The following is a 23,035-nucleotide window of genomic DNA, read 5'->3' as shown; positions in this document are numbered from 1 at the left end:
GGAAACTTGTTTCAAAATTATACTCAAGTATGCAATCCAATAGAAAACACTCAACAGATAAGGTTAGATTAAATTGGGAGAAAGAATCTGGATTTGTCATTTTGGAGGACTATGTCAAATATGTGCTCTGTGCAGTCCACTTCCACCAGCTTGGGCCTTTGGAGGGATTTCTGTTGGCATAATCTGTTTAGATATTTCATAACCCCCAAATTAAAACATGCACAAACAGGTGAGGCAGGAACGGGTCTATGTTGGAGGAAATGCGGAGAACAGCTGGCAGATCATTTCCACATTTTTTGGAGCTGCCCAGCCATTCGGCCATACTGGCAGGTGGTAATACAAGTACTAAAGACTGTTTTTGGAGATGGATTTGACTGTTCCTTTTCTACAGTCTATTTGGGCAACATCGCAGCTCACCTATTGGTGCAGGACAAATATTTGGTAAAGATACTGTTAGCAGCCAGCAAGAAAGCTGTAACACGAAAATGGCTACAGGCCGAACCCCGAACAGAGACCGACTGATATTGTAACTGATATTCAACATATGGAGAGAATGACTTTTTCGCTGAATATACGGTTTGATACATTTTTGTGGTATTGGGAAAAATGGATTGTGTTTGTGACCTCACAGGATCATCACTGATCTGCTACTGTGTAAAATTACATTTACTTCCATCAGTGTACCAACAGTTTCTAATGTATAAGTGACCAACTTTCTGTTCCCTGTATGTATGTATGTTTCAATGTATCTTTGCTTCTTTAAAAATAAAGTATTAAAAAAAAAAAGAAAGGTGAGATTATTTATGTAGCTCACACGTAAAGTGCAGTGTAATTCACTGCTAAAGATGTAATGTAATGTGTAGGAGGGGATGAGATTTTTCTAGCAAGGCGGGTTTAAAATATATTTTGCAGAGAACTATGGCACTAACTAGAGTGTCATGTAAGAGTCAAAGACAAAAGACAAATAAATATCTTCCAAAAATAGTTATATAAAAAATGTTGCCCTAGTGGACTAATTTGAAAATATTGGCCTTTTAAAAAAAATATTTAGTCATTGTTTTGGGAAATGTAATAGTTCATTGTTGGGCAGAGTAGGGAGGAATTGTTGTGAGTTTTTGTGCCCATAAGTCGGAATCTGAATCAGTCTTCATGTTACCTGCTGTATTAACTTTCATTGGATTACCCCTTCAAGACTTATTATTATGCTGAATGAATACACCAGCAATTTGTGTGTGTGTGTGTTTAGGAACAAGGCTGGCTGGCTGGACAGTGAGCTGAACATGTTCACCCAACAGTACCTCCACCATAGCAAGTAAAGCAGGCAGAGGCTTCACCTGAGAGACTGAAGGACAGCAAGAAAACATCTGCTCGCTCCAGCTGTTGAAGTATCTCCTTTAGTTGACACGCTGAATATAAAGAGAAGAAAAAAATCAAAAATGTTCTGAAGAGTAGAAGTAGAATGTAACTGAATGGATGTGATATGGATTCATGGACAATAGTTAGGGATCAGCTGGTGAGTAACCACACAAACAATATTAAACATGAGGCTCAACCTGATACAAAGGTTAAACCACAGATTGTTTCATGTTCATGATGAGGTCGCCATGTGGCTAACAGATCTGACTCCTATCACAAATCCAGTCTAAACTCCCCTCACAACCTTATCAGTAGTTTTCAGTTACTCTGTCAGCCTCTCTAGTCAGTCCTTGTATTTGTCCCAGTCAGCTCAGCCAAATTTAACCTATGTACATTTGATTTTGTAAATACATTTTGACAATGGAAAAGTGCCATGAAGTGAGAGGCAGAGCACATGAGGAAAAGGAAAATAATGTGTCATATTATGAGAATAATGCAATGAACTAAAGACATGCAAACTAATTTATTCCCCCAGTTGCTGAAATAAATTTGAATATTGAAGATATTGTAGTTCAGTTGGAGGTTAACATTTAACATTTAAAATTGACTTTTCATTGTCTCATTTAGTCATAGATTAAGTGATGAAAGGGAAACTACTGCACACTCTTAAAGTCTTGCTAAGGAGCACCAAGTAGAGCTGATCTGATTGGACATGTCACAAACTGTTTGCTCTGCTGTGTCTAATCTAGACACTATCTGGTCATCTTGTATGTAGAGTGGCTCTGACATGTTAAGTAACTGACCGTGTCCTTTCCTTTAATTCTTCCTCCAAGAGTAAACATACATGTTTTGAGAGGATGGTTTAGGCTGAGAAGTGAATTATTTGATTTTAGTAGATTGAACAGTGAAGCAAAAAATATGAGACCCTGTATGTAACCTCTAAAAGTATCACTCTGGTGATATTCTGCACTTTCCCTGACTCTCATACTCCATGTGGCCTCCACCTTCAAGCCCTGTGTATTAGATACATCTTTATAACTGCACTTATTGCAGTATACAATATCGTTTCATTTAAAGGGGGGGGGGGGGCAGTAATTCTTTGAATGGCTGAGCACTGCTTTCTTCATTTAAAAAGGGGAGAGGTGTGTTTGTTTTCAGCTGCAGTAGTTGAGCCACACGATTCAAAGGAATCTACCTGATACAAAGGACTTGTTAGGACACATCGATTTTTGGCTTGTCTTTTCATGTAAACAAGAAATACTATATAGAATATAAAGAAGCTGATTCCTTAACTGGTTACCATTATAGATAGTCTCAGTCAGTATAGTTGCCATGGCTACAAGAGAAAATTGGAACCCTTTGGTCAGTGTTAAATAATTCAACTGAAGTATCTTCTGAGATTAAAGTTTTACTTTAAAAACACCCTTCAAATTTTGTGCCGACACTCTGTGTTCCCAAATTGCTTGAGTCTGTCTCATAGATCTACCCCTGTTAGCTTCTTGCTAAGACATCAGTAAAGATATGCCAAAGAAATGTTTGAGGTCAGTTTCTATCAAACCGTGGAACATTACTGAGCACATCTCCAGGGCCTTGATAACCCACTGCAAGTGTTTTTTAGTAAATATGTTAAATTAGTGTATATATAAATCAATGGCTCTGATTCAGCTGAAACTTCATCACATTTTAATGTTAATATTTGTTAAATGTCTGTTGTTCATGTATGAAGTTGTCTCAGTGGTAACATGATCAACCTGCACTGGAGGCAAATGTCGCTCAGGCTCAGTTACTGTCTGCATACTCTGTCTGTGTCACATATAGATGTATCAGCTACACAAGATGCATGTAAAAGTGGCCAAGTCCTGCAACAAAACCCCTTGATGAAACAATTTTGTACTTTTGCTTCCCGAAATGTGTATATGTAATTTATAAATTTGCCTTTTTAATTGGAAACTGGGGAAGATAAAATGGATGTGCCTGATTTGTCTAATATGTGGGTATTGTTAATGGGAGATGATGTAAAATGAAGCCATAGACTATTATGCCAAGTGAGCAACACTTGCCAACACTTCCTTTAGGGTGAAGACGAGCACTTTAATTTTTTTTCTTCTCAATAAAGGTAGTGTTTTTCTGCAATGTAAAACCATTCTGTAGTTGTATTTCGCTTCAGGAAGGTGACAGTACCTGCATGCTGTGATAATTGTAGTGTGTTGACCTGTTACACTGTACATACATATGAATATAAAAAATAAAGGTGAATATGCTGGAAAGGTTTATTTGCAGACCATGTGACATATGTGGCAAAAGTTCCAACAGAAAATAGTTTATTTTCTGGAGCTTGATTGCTCATCAAGTAATAAGTGTTTGTAATGCAGTCTGAATGTTTAATTAGAAGAACAAATATTAACTCACAGATTCAGTGTTTACCATGCAAGGAAAAATCAAGTTTGCACATCACACACTGTGTGTGTCAATCAGAACTACTGACTCATCTACAGCAGTCCAGAATATGAATTCCAGCAGGAGTCTCCAGATGTTGAGGTTCAGCCAGAGACTCAAGATGTTGAGGTTCTCAAACATTAATTTCTGCATCCATCAACCATCACTGTCTCTCCATCCATCACCCATCACTGTTTCTACCAACAACCTTCTTGACCCTAACCAGTCAACTGAGACTGTCCTCCTTGCTGTCTCTGAGCAAATTCACACTGCTAGGGTGGCCTCTCTCTCCTCTGTCCTTATCCTTCTTGACCTCTCTGCTGCATTTGAAACTCTGAAGCACCAGATCCTTATATCCTCCCTTCAGGGCATGGGTGTCTCAGGCTCTGCTCTCTCACAGCTCTCATCCTACTTCAACGACCACACTTAACGGGAACTTAGAGTGGCTCTGTGTCTGAACCTTGTCCTCTCACTACTGGGGTCCCTAAAGGTTTCGTCCTGGTTCCCCTCCTCTTCTTTCTGTACACCAACTCTCTCGGCTTTGTCATTCACTCACATTTTTTATAAAAATAATTTAAAGTTAAAATTTAGTAGTACTTAAATGGCACTTACTTATAGCAATTTGTGTTTAGCTTTCATGAACAAATTGTACTTTATTGATTCTTGTTTTGGGTTTGTTACCTCATGGTTGAATGCATTTATTCTAAGTCGCTTTGGATAAAAGCGTCAGCTAAATTAAATATAATGTAATGTAATGTCTTCCCAATTTCTTGTGCAAGAAACTCAAATCAAATTGTATCTACGATATTTATAAGAAACTGTTTGTATGAATTGAAAGAGATGTGAAGTTATTGTCACTCATGGTAGAGTATGTAAATAGGCATATGTAAAGCAGTCCACCATCAGCTGGCACCACGATCAGGTTCCACCAAGAAAAAGTGCTACGTATAGATACACTGTATTATTTGTGTGTGTATGTGTGTGTGTGAAAGAGTGAATGGCAGAATCTGTACTGTAATGCTGTAAGTGGTCATAAGACTAGTAAAACATATAAATACAGATGATTTACAATTTAGCCCCGGATAAATACATCTATATTCACTGTAACATACACTCCTTCTAAACCTGAACACTAAACTCAGGTTTCTATTACTTTGATATTGTACTTAAGTTATGTGCCATAAATGTACTGAACTTAAATTGACAGTGTATCCTGCCACTATCCAAGCTCACTACGACAGCATGCAGCTTTTCTTCAGTTGACTTTTGAACAGCAGATGGCACTATGATATCACTAACTACTGAGCATGACCACCATCATTTTCCTTGGTATCCTGTTTGACACGTTCTCAAACTGTCAAAAGCTTTTAAGATTTTAGGGCAGGGGTCTTCAACGTTTTTCAGGCCAAGGACACCCAAACTGATGGAGAGATGTCCCCCTACTCTATATATTGTATGAAACTGTTTTTTATACTAAACTGGGCCTATTGCTATATATAAACATAGCTACCCTGTTATTGTGCATTCAATACTAAGCTGTTCAATAATATAATAAATATATATATATATATATAATAATACACAGGTTCATATATTCATGTTTTAATTTAAACATGTGCAAGGTAGAGGGTGGCCGTGCCACTGCAGTTTATACAAAATTATTTGCCTGATGAACCTGCAGTCTTTTAGCCTGACGTTGTCATACTCACAATTCTAGTCAGAATGTGAGTCTGAGACCGCTCCATTGGGCTGTGATTATGGAGCGTGCTTCATTTGAACCAGGTAATAAAATGCCTCTTCGCTCTATTGGATAAACCTACAACCAATCAAAGCAACGTAGTATGTGACGTATGTTAAGCGACGCATTTTGAGTTATTTACTAACGCCGGGTTCACACCGGACGCTGAAGCGACGCCAAAGCAACGATTAAGCGCAGCACCAAGCCTTAAATAACAGCTGGCTCCCATCCACTCCTATGTTACCTTTGACGCGAGCATATCGCGCCAGGAACGATAAACGATATTGATGACATTTTATAGGATATAAATGATCAAATATGCATCCCATACTTTGAATTCCCCTTCTGTTGTCCTGGAGTTTTAATTTTACCAATAACAATATTAAATCGTGGTGGTGGTGGCGGACCCTGTGTCGCTTTGGCATCGGATTTGGGCATTGGACCAGGACCGTGGCGGCGGCTCGTGGTGGGTGGCGTTGGACGGTGACTGAGGACTGGAGTTGCGTTCTGGTCTGGATGGTTGATCGTGGTCCTGCTGTTTGCTGACCAAGGACTGTGATTGCAGCGGGACTGCTTGGCATGTCATGTTGGGGTTGTCCTTCGGGATGCCCTCATCAAATGCTGCTAGAGACTTTAATCTTTAATCTTGAAGACTTTAATCTTGATGATGTTTTCCTGCACGTGGCATCTATTGCCCTTCTGTCCGTCCTGGGAGAGGGATCCCTCACATGTGTCTCTCTCTGAGGTTTCTACGTATTTTTACCCTGTTAAAATGGTTTTTAGCAGGCATGTTTGTGGAAAACAAAGTCAACCCAAGCACTCTTTGATGACGTAGTTGATTACGTAAAGGCTGATCACATATCTATGGTTGATCATCTGTCCATCATTGTATAAAGCCCGCCCTGACAATGTGATTGGTCCGAACATATTCTGTTCGGAGCATAATTTCTCCCCAATGGAGCGACTTCAGACCGAACCTTCTGACGGAAAATGTTGTGGGCGGGGCTAAGTTTGTCTGGCATCCAGGTTAGCAGTCTGTAGCTACACAGGACAATGTTTGTATTATTGTCAGCCGTCTCACATCAGCTGCCAACATCTGAGCACATGCATACTAAAGCTTTTAAACCAGTTCAAGAAAGAAATAACATAAGCAGCGGTGTTTGCTGCAACATACACTTAAACTTTATTAAGCATACCTGTTCAATTGCTTGTGAACAATCAGTCAATCAATCAATCATATTGTATTTGTATAGCCCATATTCACAAATCTCAATTTGAGCTTTAACATGGTGTGACATCCTCTGTCCTTAACCCTCAATAAGAGTAAGCAAAAACTACTAAATAAATCTTTTAACAGGATAAAAAGAATGTGTGCAATAGATGTCACGTGTAGGAAAAACATCATCAAGATAAAGGTTTTAGCAGCATTGATGAGGATAAACATTTTGAAGGATAACTTCAATACTATATTTCAAGCAGTCCTGCTGCAATCATAGTCTATGGTCAGCAGCCAGCAAGATCATGATCCACCATCAAGATCGGATGCCACTATAGTCCACAGTCATTGTCCACTGCCGCCAGTTAGGATCCATCATCAGCTGCCACCTTGGTCGTGGTCCACCACCATTATCTGATGCCAACGAGACAAATGGTAAATGGTTTTGTATTTATATATCACTCTTCTAGTCTTGATGACAACTCAAAGCGCTTTACAGTACAGTTTTACATTCACCCATTCACACAGTCAGTCAGTCAGTGCATCTATTTGCAGCACTTTTTTTATTCTATGGGGGACAATTCAGGGTTCAGCATCTTGCCCAAGGACACTTCGGCATGCAGATGGGTCAGACTAGGGATCGAACTGCCGACCTTCAGGTTGGAGGACGACCACTCTACCACTCAGCCACAGCCACCCAGGCATATAAAGCTAATCAGCCAATCACATGGCAGTAACTTAATCTAGACGTGGTGAAGACAACTTGCTGAAGTTCAAACCAAGCATCAGAATGGGAAAGAAAGGGGATTTAAGTGACTCTTAAAGTTGCATGGTTGTTGGTGCCAGACGGGCTAGTCTGAGTATTTCAAACATTGCTGATCTACTGGGATTTTTATGTACAACCATCTCTAGGGTTTACAGAGAATGGTCTGAAAAAGAGAAAATACCCAGTGAGCAGCAGTTTTACATTAACATTTGTCATTTAGCTGATGCTTTTATCCAAAGTGACTTACAATAAGTGCATTCAACCATGAGGGTACAAACCCAGAACAACAAGAATCAAGAAAGTATAATTTCTTCAAAAAAAAGCAAAACTACAAAGTGCTATCAGTAAGCACCATTTAAGTGCTACTAAATTGTTAGATTCAACATTTTATTCAAGGTAAAGTCGGAAGAGGTGTGTTTTTAGTTTGCGGGGGAAGATGCGTAAACCATCTGATGTCCGGATGTCGATGGGGAGCTCCTTCCACCATTTAGGAGCCAGGACAGCAAAAAGTTGTGATTCTGATTGTTTAGTTCGCAGTGTGGGAGCAACAAGCCGATTGGCCGAAGAAGAGCAGAGTGAACAGGCTGGGTTGTAACATTTAACCATGTCCTAGATGTAGACTGGGCCTGATCTGTTCACAGCACAGTACACAATTACTAAGTTTTGAAACGGATGCGGGCAGCCACTGGTAACCAGTGAAGGGAGCAGTTGTGTGGAAGGAAGTTTCTTGTTTATGTCAGAGGTCAGAGGAGAATGGGTAGAGTGGTTCGAGATGATAGAAAGGCAACAGTTACTCAAATAACCACTTGTTACAACCAAGGCATGCAGAATACCATCTCTGAACGCACAACACGTCGAACCTTGATGCAGATGGGCTACGGCAGCAGAAGACCACACAGGAGGCCACTCCTGTCAACTAAGAACTGGAAACTGAGGCTACAATTCGCACTGGCTCACCACAATGGACAATAGAAGATTGGACAAACGTTGGCTGGTCTGATGAGTCTCGATTTCAGCTGCGACATTCACATGGTAGGGTCAGAATTTGGCGTAAACAACATGAAAGCATGGATCCATCTTGCCTTGTATCCATCCTGCCTTGTATCAACGGTTCAGGCTGGTGATGGTGGTGTAATTGTGTGGGGGATATTTTCTTGGCACACCTATGGCCCCTTAGTACCAATTGAGCATTGTTTAAAGGCCAGGCCTTGTTGAATCTATGCTACAAATAATTAAGGAAGTTCTAAAGGCAAAAGGAATATTGCACCTGCCCTAAAAACACTAAAATGATATAACTCTTTAAAACTAGAGTGAAAAATGTGCCAGAAAAAGTTCAAAGGTTATTAGGATACATGACCGAATCAATACGTTTCGTTAATGAGTAGTGTGATAGTTGTTAGGATGAATGAGAGCTTGGGGTGGTTGGTTTTGCACTTATAGGCTCTGTAACATTTGTCTGGTGATAACTGGTCAAATTCCGGGAACAGTATGTGAGTTTTTACCTTTTTCACGAATTTGATTTGAGCTGGGCTTTCAAGCACAGCAGCATAAAATATGGACATGACATCAATGCTCATGCCGAACAGTCTAAGTCTGCGTAGGAAGTGCAGCCTTTGATTTAACTTCCCACACAGAAAGTCTACAGTCCAGCTGTATGCCCAGATATTTAAAAGTGCTCACCTGCACAATAAGGTTTAGGGAGAGGCGGTGGACTAGTGGCAGAAACTTGGACTATGGGCAGAAAAGGTCTCTGGTTCGTCTCTGGTTCGACTCCACGGAGAAACAACAAAAAGACAAACCTGGATTGATCTGTCCAAAAATCCATTAGGATTCTCCCTACCCTGTCTAGTGCCCCTGAGCAAGGCACCTTACTCCCCCAACATCTGCTCCCCGAGCGCCGAACATGGTCGCTCACTGCTCTGTGTATCCTGCACCAGATGGGTCAAAAGCAGAGGTTAAATTTCCCTACCTGCATGAGTGTGCCTGTGCATGTGTTTGGGACAAATAAATGCATCTTAATCTTAATAAAATTGTCAGTGATTATGATCGGGTCATGGACTCTCACCTCTCTGGTGTCAAATATCATCTCTTACATCTTTTTGATGTTATAAATTAAACGATGACTGTCACACCAGCCTATCAAGGTGTCAATCTCATTCAAGTATATTGCAGGGCCGTCGTCAACATCAACAAGCTTAAAATCACTGTATCATCAGAAAATATAATAATGTGATTATTTGGCCAGCTGCTCCTACATTCATTATTATACAGTGTATAGAGGAAAGGAGAGCTCACACAGCCTTGTGGTATACCTGTGCTACATCATTTGACCCTGGAAAGTGAGCTATTAACATTCACCTGCTGCGTTCTGTTGGTTAATAAAGATTGTTAGGTCAAGTTGGATAGGGTTTAAAGCTGAAGAGAAGTCTACAACCAGTAACCGAGTCCAATTTGAATTCAGGGCTTTATGGACACTTGGATGACACCACAGGAAGAGTATGAAGGCATGTTTTTTCAATTGTTTTTTATATATATTTGAAGACGTGGTTGTGGTCTTCAATTGTATTGGAGCTGGCTGCAACACTGTTTACCGTAGTGTAAACAGTGTTTACCATTATTTTTGTGTGTACTTGCCCTTTAAGTCAACATTTAAACCTCACTTCCCACTACCAAGCTAAACAACATTTATAAATAGAGACACAAAGAAAAATTACCTAACTATGAACCAATGGATAGTTGTGAACACCCTTTACCTTTTCTTACACATTTTGTCAATTTTAGTCTTGTTTCTACTTAAAGTGCAGCACTTTGTAAACCCTATAAAGTTCTTTATCATCATCATCATAACTATTATTATCATTAATATTATTATTATCATCATTGAAGAAAGGGAAAACCACATTCAGCCTTTAATTAATATAGTACAAACATTTTACCAAACAGATCTCATGCAGACAGGAGATATTATTCAACTGCTCAGCATCGTCATCATGCTACCCAGTTTTACTCCTGTGAAAAATTGCTCAATGAATAGGCGCTTCAGAAAGCCATTTAGCAAACGAAATGCATCTTGCATGGTGGATCCGCATTGCTTGATCTACAAAATGGCAACATTGATGCTGGAGGTGGCCCTCAGCCTCATGAAGGTCCCATGCTTGCTGGCCTGAGAGCCAGTCTTGTTCTCGCTGTAATCGCGTGTGAAAAAACAAGTTAGCGATGCTTTCTACAGAGCCATAACACGCCAGCAAACAGAAAATAGCCAACCATAAGAAATTGGCTATGTTTCCAGTGCTGGCATTAAGCTTTGTGAAATCTTTGACTTGGGTTTTATACTTCTCACTGGGCTCAGGATGGCAGATTTTGTATCTATCCTCCTCAGTACAGCTGAATATCGTTAGCTCACAGAGGAGAATAAGAGATGAGGCTTATCCACTTCAGTGTTTGAACATATTCACTGATCACCTCCATTCTCCTGGAGTCCTCAGTGTTGAGCAGTGGAATGATTGTGCTGCTGTATGTTCATGTTGCAGGGCTCGCTGACTTGTACCAGTGAATCCGGACCCTGCATGCTATATCAGAGTTGATTAGAGCAGGTTTAAGTGAGACGTTGACACACATCAGGTTTTGTTTGGCTAACTGCGGGCAAACCAAAATCAGAAAATGCGAACTGGCAGATTATACACCATGTCTCTGTATCTAATGTCTACTCATAATCTTGATTACTAAGGTTTGGCTATGGTGGCCAAAAAAAGTTCAATGTTTTGGCCACACACACACAACTCAAAAATGGATGTTGAAATTATATGGAAATAATTACCTCCATTTGAAATTGGATTAGGGTTTGAGCTAACGTTTGTGTTTCACTTGTTTTGTGAGACCTCCATGCTTTATGAGAAAAGCTAATTAAGTAGCATCTATGTGAGTCAGAAGCAACCAGTCAAATGCAAGAGAGGAGGAGAAGTCCCAATCTGACACATCTTGTGTGTGTCAAGTTCAAACTGACTCTCAGGAATACTGAGGGTACCGGAGCCCTGCAGCTTAATGGCCTGTTGCTGAGCATTGTTCCTTTCTCCATTTACTTCTTATTGGTATATCCTGACAGCAGCAACGTTCAGTTTAAAAGTGTGTAGTGAAGACAAAGCACCACCACTATAAGAAACACACAAGCACAAAATACTGGTGAGGAGATTTTTAGAAAGTACAATATAATTTTCAACTTTAAAACAGATGTTTTCTCTGCTGCAACATATGAAAAGTAAACTTATAAACCAACACTTTTAATTCCTCCTGACTGAGAGTGGTGTTAAATTGATATAAACATTCAATGACAGACATCCGTTCTCTGCTCAAAAGAAGATAATTGTTATAATTTTTCAGTTGTCTGGAGCAGACTGGACTGGGACGTTTAAACTGGGGCACTGTGGGGCTTCAGACACATCACTTTTCATGGCTCAGTCACAAAGCACGATTAAGTGAAACCAATCGACACACTCTGCGGTAAATGGGGGCTGCTACTTTCAAGTTGATCACACTGACTCTTTTCTTTTTGACATTTGTGAAGGCAAGCCTCAACTAACTGATTAAGACAAAAACAAGCAGCCAGCCCATCACATGATATGGAGGCTGCAGGACAGTACACTCTGCTGTCAGCCGAATCTCATCAGTGTTTACTGTTCAACTTTGTAAATTTTAGGTTGTAGAGAGAAACATCTGTTTTAAAGTTGAAAATTATATTGTACTTTCTAAAAATCTCCTCACCAATATTTTCTGCTTGTGTGTTTCTTATAGTGGTGGTGCTTTGTCTTCACTACACACTTTTAAACTGAACGTTGCTGCTGTCAGGATATACCAATAAGAAAATACAGAGAGTTCTCTGTGGTTTCTCAAAGTAAAATCCTATTGTCAGCAGTTACATACACCTGTTATATACTTTATATTTCAACTAGTTATCTGAAGAAACATTATTGTTTAACAAATAAACAATGGTAGAGGAGCATTAGAATTGTATGCAGTAAATGTTTATTTACCAATATTTGTAAACAAACTGATGTAGCCTGCATCAAAAATGTAGCGTCATTGTAACTGACAACTTTAATTTTGTTTGCATTTTCAGTGAGTTGTTTTAGGTCTCGCACCCCTGTTGTTTTCCACAGTACCTCCATGCTAAGACTTAGAAATAGCAAAACAGGGGAAGCAGTAAAAAACCTAACTTACACCTTATCCATTTAGTGAACTCTTTTTCTCATAACAAGCCAGAGAAACTCCTGGTGTAAGCTCGTCCTCATCACTTGCTGTTGAATCTGTAAATCAGATCGGCCCAGACGAAGTTCCTTTTTCTTCTTTCTCTATTGTTAAGGTAGCCTGGATGCCAGACGAACTTAGCCCCGCCCCCCACCATTTGAGGTCGGGAAGTTCGGTCTGGAGTTGCTCCGTTGGGGAGAAATTATGCCCGGTTCGAAATCAACTACGTCATCAAAGTGCACTTCGGTTGACGTTGTTTTCCACATACATGCCTGCCGCTGGAGAGCTGGGATGTGTAGATGCTGCCATTGAGTCTGTTTTAGGAGACATCGACAGCGCATTCATTTTGAAAGAGGAACAGAGAAACGCGGTCAAGGCATTTGTAGATCGAAAATATGTTTTTGCCATCCTTCCTACGGGATTCGGAAAAAGTTGAATCTATTAGCTGGCCCCGATGGTCGCGAAGAAGATGGGACACGGGAATGTCGCGTTCCAACCGTGTGATTAAGTTCTTACAGGACCGACAAATGTGATACGATTTGTTTGATGTGTTGTGGAGCTGTAATCCTAAACGTAGAACTTGTTCGTATGTGCAATCAACTTTACTGTAACTGACTGTTACACCTGCCACTTTATGCATACTGTTTTATTCTGTTATTTTGTGTTGGGTTTATTAATTTTTCACGTAGCGACTCCCCTCGCATAAATACCTGCAGTTTAAGGAGCGGACCATTTTAATAGACGCACCAGATCCCTCGCTTGGGGACCAGTGCAATAAGACACCTGCCGTACAGTGGATAAGAGGATAAGGATAGGAGCAGGAACTACGACCGGACGCGGGCTGTGCAGCATTTGTCAAAAACTATAGTTTAACACCCCTTGCCAGCAGAACGAGGTAAGGAAGCTGGTCCCATTTACTTTGCTGCAGGTAGAGCGGAACGGGAGTTGCTATGTCACGTTAACGCATCAGACTTGTCTCGTGGTGATATGTTTGTTTATTGTATTTTAACGTTTGGGTTTGGTTTTATGGATTAAAATATCGTATACTTAATGTCATTCCAGTTTTACGGTGTATTTACGGCTACGATGAAGTGAACAATAAAGAGCCGTATGACATCAGTAGAGAAACTCTGCGTCATGTTCGGGGGGGGGGGGGGGCTGTTACATTAACTGTTTCTCTAAAAAATGCTGATTGTGTTGGCAAGTTCTCCGTGTATCCTTAAATTATTTTTACAACCCCGGCAAAAATCGTTTTTTTAGTGATCTTCTTCTACATCTTCCAGCATGCGTGCAGCTGAGTTCTGTTGACAACAACTATGCGTCGCTTTACATACGTTACATACTAGGAGGAATTTTATTTCCTGTTTCAGCTGAAACACGCCCCATAATCACAGCCCAATGGAGTGGTATCAGACTCACATTCTGACTAGAATTGTGAGTATGACAACGTCAGGCTATTGTTAAGGTGTTTTTGTAAAGAAATCTCCGGATTTGCCCCAGGTCCTCCTGAAGCCAGTCAGACAGAAATTAACAAAATACAATTTGAAAACAACTTATTTTGAATGCCCATAGGCGCTTACCTACTACCAGGAGCATCGTAAGTGTCTATTTTTATATAATTAAATTATGTTTAACACATTTATACAGGGGGCAATGCACAGCCTTTTTAAGCAGCTGCCACTGGTCAAGGTACTGAAACACTCTGTCTCCACAAGATATAACTTCCAAACGGCAGTAGTCTGCTGGATTTGTCAGATGATCCATATCACGATCCACAGAAGTTGTCCAAGTGTATGTAGGCAGCTGGCATTGTTGTGTTTCTTGAAGACGTTTCACCTCTCATCCAAGAGACTTCTAAACAATCGGACATGTTTCCAGCAAGGCCCACTTTTTTGCTGAATTTTTTCATGGGGGCTGTACACCTGGGACTGGTCTGCGTCCCAAAATGTATTTCACGAAGTTTACTGAAAAAGGAGAGGCATTCAACACTACCTGGGTCACCTGTTCGACAGCCCATCCTCTGATTGGTGCTCCCTATTTACAATTACTCTCTAGAACGCAGTTGCAGAGAACCAGGTGGTGAATGGTAGCATTACTGCATACCACCTTACAGGTTAGTGGCTTGTGTGAAGGGTTTCAAAAGTTCATGAAGGCCTTTTAGGAGATTTTGCCTGCAACACCACAGCTCCCAGGTCTGAAACCCATCTATCAATCAATCAAATTTCAATCAAATTTTATTTGTATAGCCCATATTCACAAATTACAATTCATCTCATAGGGCTTTAACAGGGTGTGACATCCTCTGTCCTTAACCCTCAGCAAGAGTAAGGAAAAACTAAAAAAAACCCTTTTAACAGGGTAAAAATATGTAGAAACCTCAGAGAGAGCCACATGTGAGGGATCCCTCTCCCAGGATGGACAGAAGTGCAATAGATGCCACGTGCAGGAGAACATCATCAATAATCAAAGTCTCTAGCAGCATTGATGAAGCACAGTCCATGCTCAGCAACCATCTAGACCACGATCCACCATCCAGACCAGACGCCACTTCAGTCCTCAGTCACCGTCCACCGCCGCCCACCAGGAGGACCCATCACAAGCCACCACTGCGGTCCTGGTCCACCGCCCGTGCCCAATGCCAACGCGACACAGGGTCCGCCACCAGCACCACGATCAGCCCACATGACTCAGAATCCGCCACACTGGATCCAACACCGCGACCCCCGGTGCGCGATCCACAAACCGTAATCCATGGTGCGGCCACAGAGGCCCTGGATCTGCGGGTGATAAAGCAAAGGGATTCCGGGGAAGGGGGATAGGGATGGAGAAGAGGAAGGAGAAGCTGGAAAGAGAAGCTCCGTGTGTCATGTGTCATAAAATAGAACAAGTAACGTTCTGGCGCACTAATTAGCTCTAACTATAAGCTTTATCAAAAAGGAAGGTTTTGAGCCTACTTTTAAACAAACAGATGGTGACTGCCTCCCGAACTGAAAGTGGTAGATTATTCCACAGCCGAGGGGCTTGATGGCTAAAAGCTCTGGCTCCTACTCTACTTTTAGAGAATTTAGGGACGACAAGTAGGCTTGAATTCTGGGAGCGGAGTGCTCTAGTGGGTTTATAAGGTATTAACAGCTCTTTAAGGTATAAAGGCGCTATATTATTAAGGGCCTTGAAGGTGAGGAGGAGAATTTTAAATTCTATTCTAGATTTAACTGGAAGCCAGTGTAGCGATGCTAATATTGGAGAAATGTGCTCTCTTCTCTTTGTTCTCGTCAGGACACGTGCTGCAGCATTTTGGACAAGCTGTAGAGTCTTTAACGACTTCCTGCTGGAGCCTGATAATAATGAATTACAATAGTCCAGTCTCGATGTAACAAAGGCGTGGACTAGTTTTTCTGCATCTTTTTGTGAAAGGACATGTCTAATTTTTGAAATATTACGCAAGTGGAAAAAAGCGGTCCTAGAAATTTGTTTTAAGTGACTATTAAAGGATAAATCAGGATCGAAGATCACTCCCAAGTTCCTGACTGTTTAATAGTTGTAGGTGTCAAGGTGACTTTTTAATTTGCATGGCTTCATGCTGTCATTTGCCAGCAGCTCGGCACACAAAACACACTGAGGACGTTGCTCAGTCGTGCCAGTGACGGTGACACCAAACTGCAAATAGCTCTCTTCATATTTGCAAAGCTTTGGCGTCTTCGCAACTGGCGCATCGGTTGCCTGACTTTTACGAATCAAAAACTTGTCCATAGCTGTGTTTGGTTGCTGATACATTGTGTGTGATGTTATTAAAGTTCTAACTGCAACGTCGTGGTCTTGTGAGTGTGTTTGTATGTGTGGCTGTGAGCGACTTGCACACGAATAATGAATAAGGCTGTGCTAGGCAATGGTTCCTAACAAACGAACAGTACACAATGTAGACAGGGACAGCACACAATAGGGCGCAAATTACTCCTTTGATTAGACTACGAATAGGCCTGCTGCAAGTGCAGGAAGTTATTACTAAGGAAGGGGTTAGTCTTTAAAAAGACTGTTTATAAAGCAATGAATATCTGAATTATAGAGGAAACAAGAGCAATCGCACAAACTCTGCAGTGTGTCGTCTCAGTGAGGGTGAGCGCTGACCATGCCTGCAGTTACTTTTATACTCGCAAGCGTACGTGCAACTCGTGTTCAAATGATAACACTCCTCTTTTGATTGGTGGATCAGGAACAAAACAGTGTTTGATTGGGTTGTGTCAGTCCAGCCCCTTGCATTTCGCCACTGAGGGAGCTTTCATAACCACTGAGAGGTCGTCGGTCACATTGCGCCCCCATGTGACATTGCGGTCCCCCTGGAGAGTGTCCATGCCCCCCAGGAACACTCACTTTGAGAAGCATTGGTATAGGGGAATGATCTATTCAATTTAAGTGTAGCTCAAAGGCCTGTAAAGGCATGTTTTATCACCTTCTTTAACATTGGATGAAAGTTTTTTTTTTACATTTTCACAAATTTCGTAGGGAATCATTCATTGATCTTGATAAACCAACAGAGTATTCAACAGTGCGACACAAAGTCTCAAAATTAAGCAAAGAAAACAGTTAAGGCCAAGGTATCCAAATTAGTAAGCAAAGATGAAGTTGAAAAACAGAACATAAGTCAAAAACACAAAGTAGGAGAAAGCGGGTTTTTTTACATTTGCTTCCCTCTAGGCGAGCTATAAATGATATATCAGTAAAATTTACACATTTCCCATTAATTCAGGATGTTTTCTAGCAATGGAAATGATCAGAATGTCTTCAGGACAAAGGGCAGTGAAATTGGATTGTTTTAAAAAAAAGTGGTCTTGTTTCTCACTTTACCCTAGCCTACGGGGTAAAGTGACTTTTTTACCAACTTTTAAACTACCATAACAACACATGTTGTAATAGTTAAAATCCTGACAGCTAGATTGACAACCCCACATTCCAAAACTAATATCGGACTAGTAACAGAATCTTGGGGATTGGTCAATTAAGCACATTTATGATTATTATGATTCATGTGATCTCTTTCAAACAATGCAAACAATTTGCAGGTAAGCTAGGGTAGCTTACCGGCACATTGTTTCTCTGTCCAATTGGCAGGGACAGGGATATTGTTTTTCTCTACGTATTCAAATCCCAGTTCATGGCACTTAACTGGAGCAAGGCCATGGAACTGGTCAGGTAGTTGTTTCAAGTGTTTGGCAAGCTCCTCCTCCATCTCATCTGTGAATATTCTCTTTACCTCAGCTACTGCACCCCAGGCTACTGATTTTACTTCCCCTTTCTCTTTTTTCTTTATGAATCTGTTGAGGGTTGTCTTGTCAATATTTCTATCCCTTGCAGCTTTTCTAAAGGACTTCTTTCCTTGCATGACCTCAGCGGCTGCACTCTCCATCTCTGCGAGTGGTGTTCGGCCCCAGGTTGTCTTCCTGGTGTAGTTTTTTGGCATGATGGCTTTTCTACAATGTTTATGACATAAAAAAATAGCATTTGTCCAACTTTACCCAACAGCCACCGTTTTAGAAAAAACAACATCTCTTAGCAATTCAGGCTAATCTTCAGTTAGCATCAATCTCATGGTTTTATATGTTGGAAGTTCACCAACATGTATGATATAATTTTTTCTACCTGATTCAATTTGTTTTGACACAACAGTTGATTAAGTTCAAATAAGAAAATTTACTATTACATGCAAAAAACTTATTTTTGTGAAAAAACTTACTTTCCACAGCACCAGCACCAACTTCTCCTTCATGACAAGGCGGGAATGGGAGGGCCTTGAAAACATTATGGTTAAATGACCACAATTGTGTTCCGTTGCCTAGAAATAGGGGGTGTCTCACATTACCCCGCTCTCCCCTACTGCAACAAACTGGAAAACAGAAGTGGGAGAACAAAGACTAAATACACTACAGAGGGAAGCTCATGGGGTCAGGGTGGAACGAATCAGGGCGATAAACATGTGGAGGAAAATAGGCAGGATGAGTACAAATGTTCTGATATTGTTCAAGCTGTATTAAAGGTTAAGTGTGTCGAATTTAGTGACATCTAGTGTTGAAGTTGTATATTGCAGCTGAATACCCCTTAGCTCAGCCTCCCCTTCCAAACATGAAAGTAAACCATTAGTTGTCATAAAAAATGGTGATTAGTTTATCCAGTTTGGACTATTGCCAAAACATGGCGGCCTCCATACAGAGGACCTACTCCCGAAGTAAAAATATATTATTTAAATTTAAAGGACCCATTCTAGGGGTAAAGACAAAAATAATTTGTACGATATAGATGAAACACACTAGATTAAATACATATATATGTGGGGCAGTTTCCACCTTCCCTCTGTCATAAAATATTTAAAAGAAACACTGTTTCCCTCTTGTTCTTTCCTTCAAATTGTCTGTGTGGAAAGGTTTTAACATCTGTCACCCTCTAGTGTAAAACTCAGCACTTATCATGCATATTCTTACAGTGCTGCAACATTTGCATGTCTGAAAAAGCAGCTCACTTAACAAGGTGTGACATCTTCTGCACTTAAGCCTCAAAAAGAGTTTGGAAAACTACAAAACAAATCCCTTTTAACAGGTTAAAAAGAACGTAGAAACCTCAGAGAGAGACACATGTGAGGGATCCCTCTCCCAGGATGGACAGAAGTGCAATAGATGCCACATGTAATAGAGAACATAAGAAAGATGTATTCCGTTTACAACATTGGATACAAAAAAACATTTTGTAGCATAATGGAAGGTAATTGAATTGATGAATTAATGTCAGTAATCAGAGTATCTGAGCAGACATAAGTTGTAATCTAAATCCATGGTCAGCAGCCACCACGATCAGGATCCACCATCACAATTGGATGCCACTACAGTCCACAATCATTATCCCCTGCGCCACCGGGATCCACCATCAGCTGCCACCTTGATCGTGGTCCACCACCACTATCAGATGTCAACACGATACAGGATCCACCATTACGATCACGATCTCTGATATGTGATCCACCATCGTAATCCACAATGACAATAAAGCGAAGGGACTCCGGGGAAGAAGTCAAGTCAGTAACATGTATCGATTAATTTCTTTAATGTGATGGAGGGAAAAGAGGAAGGAGAAGCTGGAAAGAGAAGCTCTGTGTGTCATATGTCCCCCGACCTTCTAGACTTATACCAATATAAATAGAAAATGCTTTTTATAGTTATATAGCGCTTTTCTAGTCTGATGATGACCACTCAAAGCTCTTTACTGTACAGTGTTACATTCACCCATTCACACACACAATCATACAGTGCATCTATAAACAAACTTTGTTGTTCTATGAGGACCATTTCGGGGTTCAGCATCTTGCCCAAGCACACTTTGGCATGCAGATGGGGAAGACTGGGGATCGAACTGCCGACCTTCAGGTTGGAGTACGAACCCTCCTTCCTCTTCTCCATCCCTATCCCCCTTCCCCGGAATCCCTTTGCTTTATCAACCGCAGATCCAGGGCGTCTGTGGCCACACCATGGATTGCGGTTTGTGGATCGCGCACTGGGGGTCGCAGTGTTGGATCCAGTGTGGCGGATTCTGTGTCATGTGGGCTGGTCGTGGTGCTGGTGGCGGACCCTGTGTCGCGTTGGCATTGGGCACGGGCGGTGGACCAGGACCGCGGTGGTGGCTTGTGATGGGTCCTGGTGGGCGGCGGTGGACGGTGACTGAGGACTGGAGTGGCATCCGGTCTGGATGGTGGATCGTGGTCTGGATGGTTGCTGACCATGGACTGTGATTGCAGCGGGACTGCTTGGCATGTCATGTTGGGGTTGTCCTTCGGGATGTCTACCCTCATCAAATGCTGCTAGAGACTTTGATTATTGATGATGTTCTCCTACACGTGGCATCTATTGCAATTCTGTCCGTCCTGGGAGAGGGATCCCTCACATGTGGCTCTCTCTGAGGTTTCTAAGTATTTTTACCCTGTTAAAAGGGTTTTTAGTAGTTTTTCCTTACTCTTGCTGAGGGTTAAGGACAGAAGATGTCACACCCTGTTAAAGCCCTATGAGATGAATTGTAATTTGTGAATATGGGCTATACAAATAAAATTTGATTGATTGATTGATTGATTGAACGACACAACGCAGGGACGATGATTTAAACACCACGCTACGACGTGGTTTTCGGCATGGCAGCGTTCATACCAACCATCATAGAAACGTTAAAAGCATTCCTGATAACTATTAAAATATGTATCATAAGCATGAACTGGCTGAAGACTGTGGAAGCAAAGAGCACATTTCTCGCTAGAAATGGTGTCAGAATGTTTTTATATGCCCAAACTGAGTTACAAAATTATATTTTTACCTGAAAAAACAAGGAATCACCGCCATGTTTTCCTTTCCGCAGACGTGACGTGAGAACACGCCAATGCAAAACAATGGGCGGACAGAACGTTCCAAGTGGACCAAAGTTGCCACTACACGTTTTCTGATGAGACTGGGTTGGTTAGGACACTGTATTTATCAGCAGTAAGTCGTTGAAGACTCTACAGGTCTTTCCACCGGACACAGTTAAGCTCACCCCGCATACCGGTAAGTTGAGAGACGCCATCTTGTGCACCAGGCACATTGGCAGGGCTTAAGTTAAAATATTAACATTGTTGTTTTTATAAAGGATTTAAATGAGTGCTGTCATGTCAAAGAGAAAGGCTGCCGGGGATATTCTGAGGTCTTTGGGCCTCTAAAAACAAGAAATATGAGTTGAGAACAGTGTGGAAATGAGTACCAGTATGATTCTTGATGTAAAAACACCACATCTTTTCCCATAAATAAATATTTCTTTCATGTTCAATGTGTTGCGTTCAGAGTAAAAAGAGAGAGAGAGAATGAGAGAATGAGGATGCTGTCAGGGCAGGGAGAGCCGGTGACATGGAGGTGATTGAGAAAAGGTTCCTGTTGATGATTATTACCAAATAAGGACACCATACTAGTCTAATCCGAATGTACACACTTCGCCCACATGTATTTTTATTTCAATATTTTTTGTAGTTAGTAGTTTTTAATAACAGCCAGTACACAATTACAGTACCAGTCAAAAGTTTGGACACACCTTCTCATTCAATGGTTATTCTTTCTTTCTACATTGCAGATTAATATTGAAGACATCAAAAATATTTTTTAAATAAACCAGAATATTCATTTAGATTCTTCAAAGTAGTCAGCTTTTGCTTTGATGACAGCTTTGCTGCTCTTGGCCTTCTTTCAATCAGCTTCATGAAGTACCTGGAATGGGTTTCAATTAACAGGTTTGCCTTGTCAAGAGTTAATTTGTGGAATTCCTTGCCTTCTTAATGTGTTTGAGACCATCAGTTGTGTTGTGCAGAGGCAGGGTTGGTGCACAGTTCTATACAGTGAATAGGCCTATTCGACTACAGTTCTAACTCTTATTATGGCAAGAACCACTCAACTAAGTAAAGAGAAGCGACAGTCCATCATTACTTCAATACAGGAAGGTCATTTAATCTGGAAAATTTCAAGAAGTTTGAATGTTTCCTCAAGTTCAGTCCAAATTTTGTATTTTTGGTTCCAACTGCCATTTCTTTGTAAGACACGGAAAAGGTGAGTGGATGGTCTCAACATGTGTGGTTCCCACCGTCAAGCATAGAGGAGGAGGTGTGATGGTGTGGGGGGGCTTTGCTGGTGATAGGGGAGCGCAGGGTAATGTGGGACATTTTTTATATTTGCTCCCCATTAGGCGAGCTAAAATGATAAATCAGTAAAAATTTACACATTTCCCATTAATTCAGGATGTTTTCTAGAAATGGAAATCATCAGAATGTCTTCAGGACAAAGGGCAGTGAAAATATGATTGTTTTTAAAAAAGAGGTCTTGTGTCCCACTGACTTTTTCCACTTTAAAACTACCATAACAGCACATCCGGACAGCTAGATTGACAACCACTAATATTGGACTAGTAACAGAATAATGGGGATTGGTCAATTAAGTACATTTATGATTATTATGATTCATGTGATCTCTTGCACACCCTAGCTTACCTGCACATTGTTTCTCTGTCCATTTGGAAGGGACAGGGATTTTGTTTTTATCTGCATATTCAAATGCCAGTTCACAGCACTTAACTGGAGCAAGGCCATGGAACTGGTCAGCTAGTTGTTTATATTGTCTGGCAAGCTCCTCCTCCATCTCATCTGTGAATATCTCTTTACCTCAGCTACTGCAACCCAGGCTACTGGTTTTACTTTCCGTTCTCTTTTTTCTTTATTAATCTTTTGAGGGTTGTCTTGTCA

The 23,035-nt window shown here is 41.0% G+C and overlaps 1 protein-coding gene across 2 annotated transcripts in view; it reads left to right on the top strand.

The window, feature by feature from the left end:
* The window catches only part of mfn2 (mitofusin 2), a 54,772-nt gene extending 33,193 nt beyond the window's left edge, over positions 1 to 21,579 (top strand). Inside the window, exon 18 of one of the 2 annotated variants that reach the window (XM_062391138.1) lies at positions 21,136 to 21,579. In XM_062391138.1, the coding sequence (XP_062247122.1) occupies positions 21,136 to 21,220 (85 nt within the window). In that variant the 3' untranslated portion in view covers positions 21,221 to 21,579. Of the gene's footprint in view, positions 1 to 1,246; positions 3,628 to 21,135 lie in introns of those variants that run through there. The other variant, XM_062391139.1, reaches the window with a different exon arrangement.
* Positions 21,580 to 23,035: the final 1,456 nt, after the last annotated feature.

This window comes from Platichthys flesus, chromosome 7 (genome assembly GCF_949316205.1).
Source record: "Platichthys flesus chromosome 7, fPlaFle2.1, whole genome shotgun sequence".
Classification (NCBI taxonomy): Eukaryota; Metazoa; Chordata; class Actinopteri; order Pleuronectiformes; family Pleuronectidae; genus Platichthys; species Platichthys flesus.
This window is presented reverse-complemented; position numbering and strand designations above follow the sequence as displayed.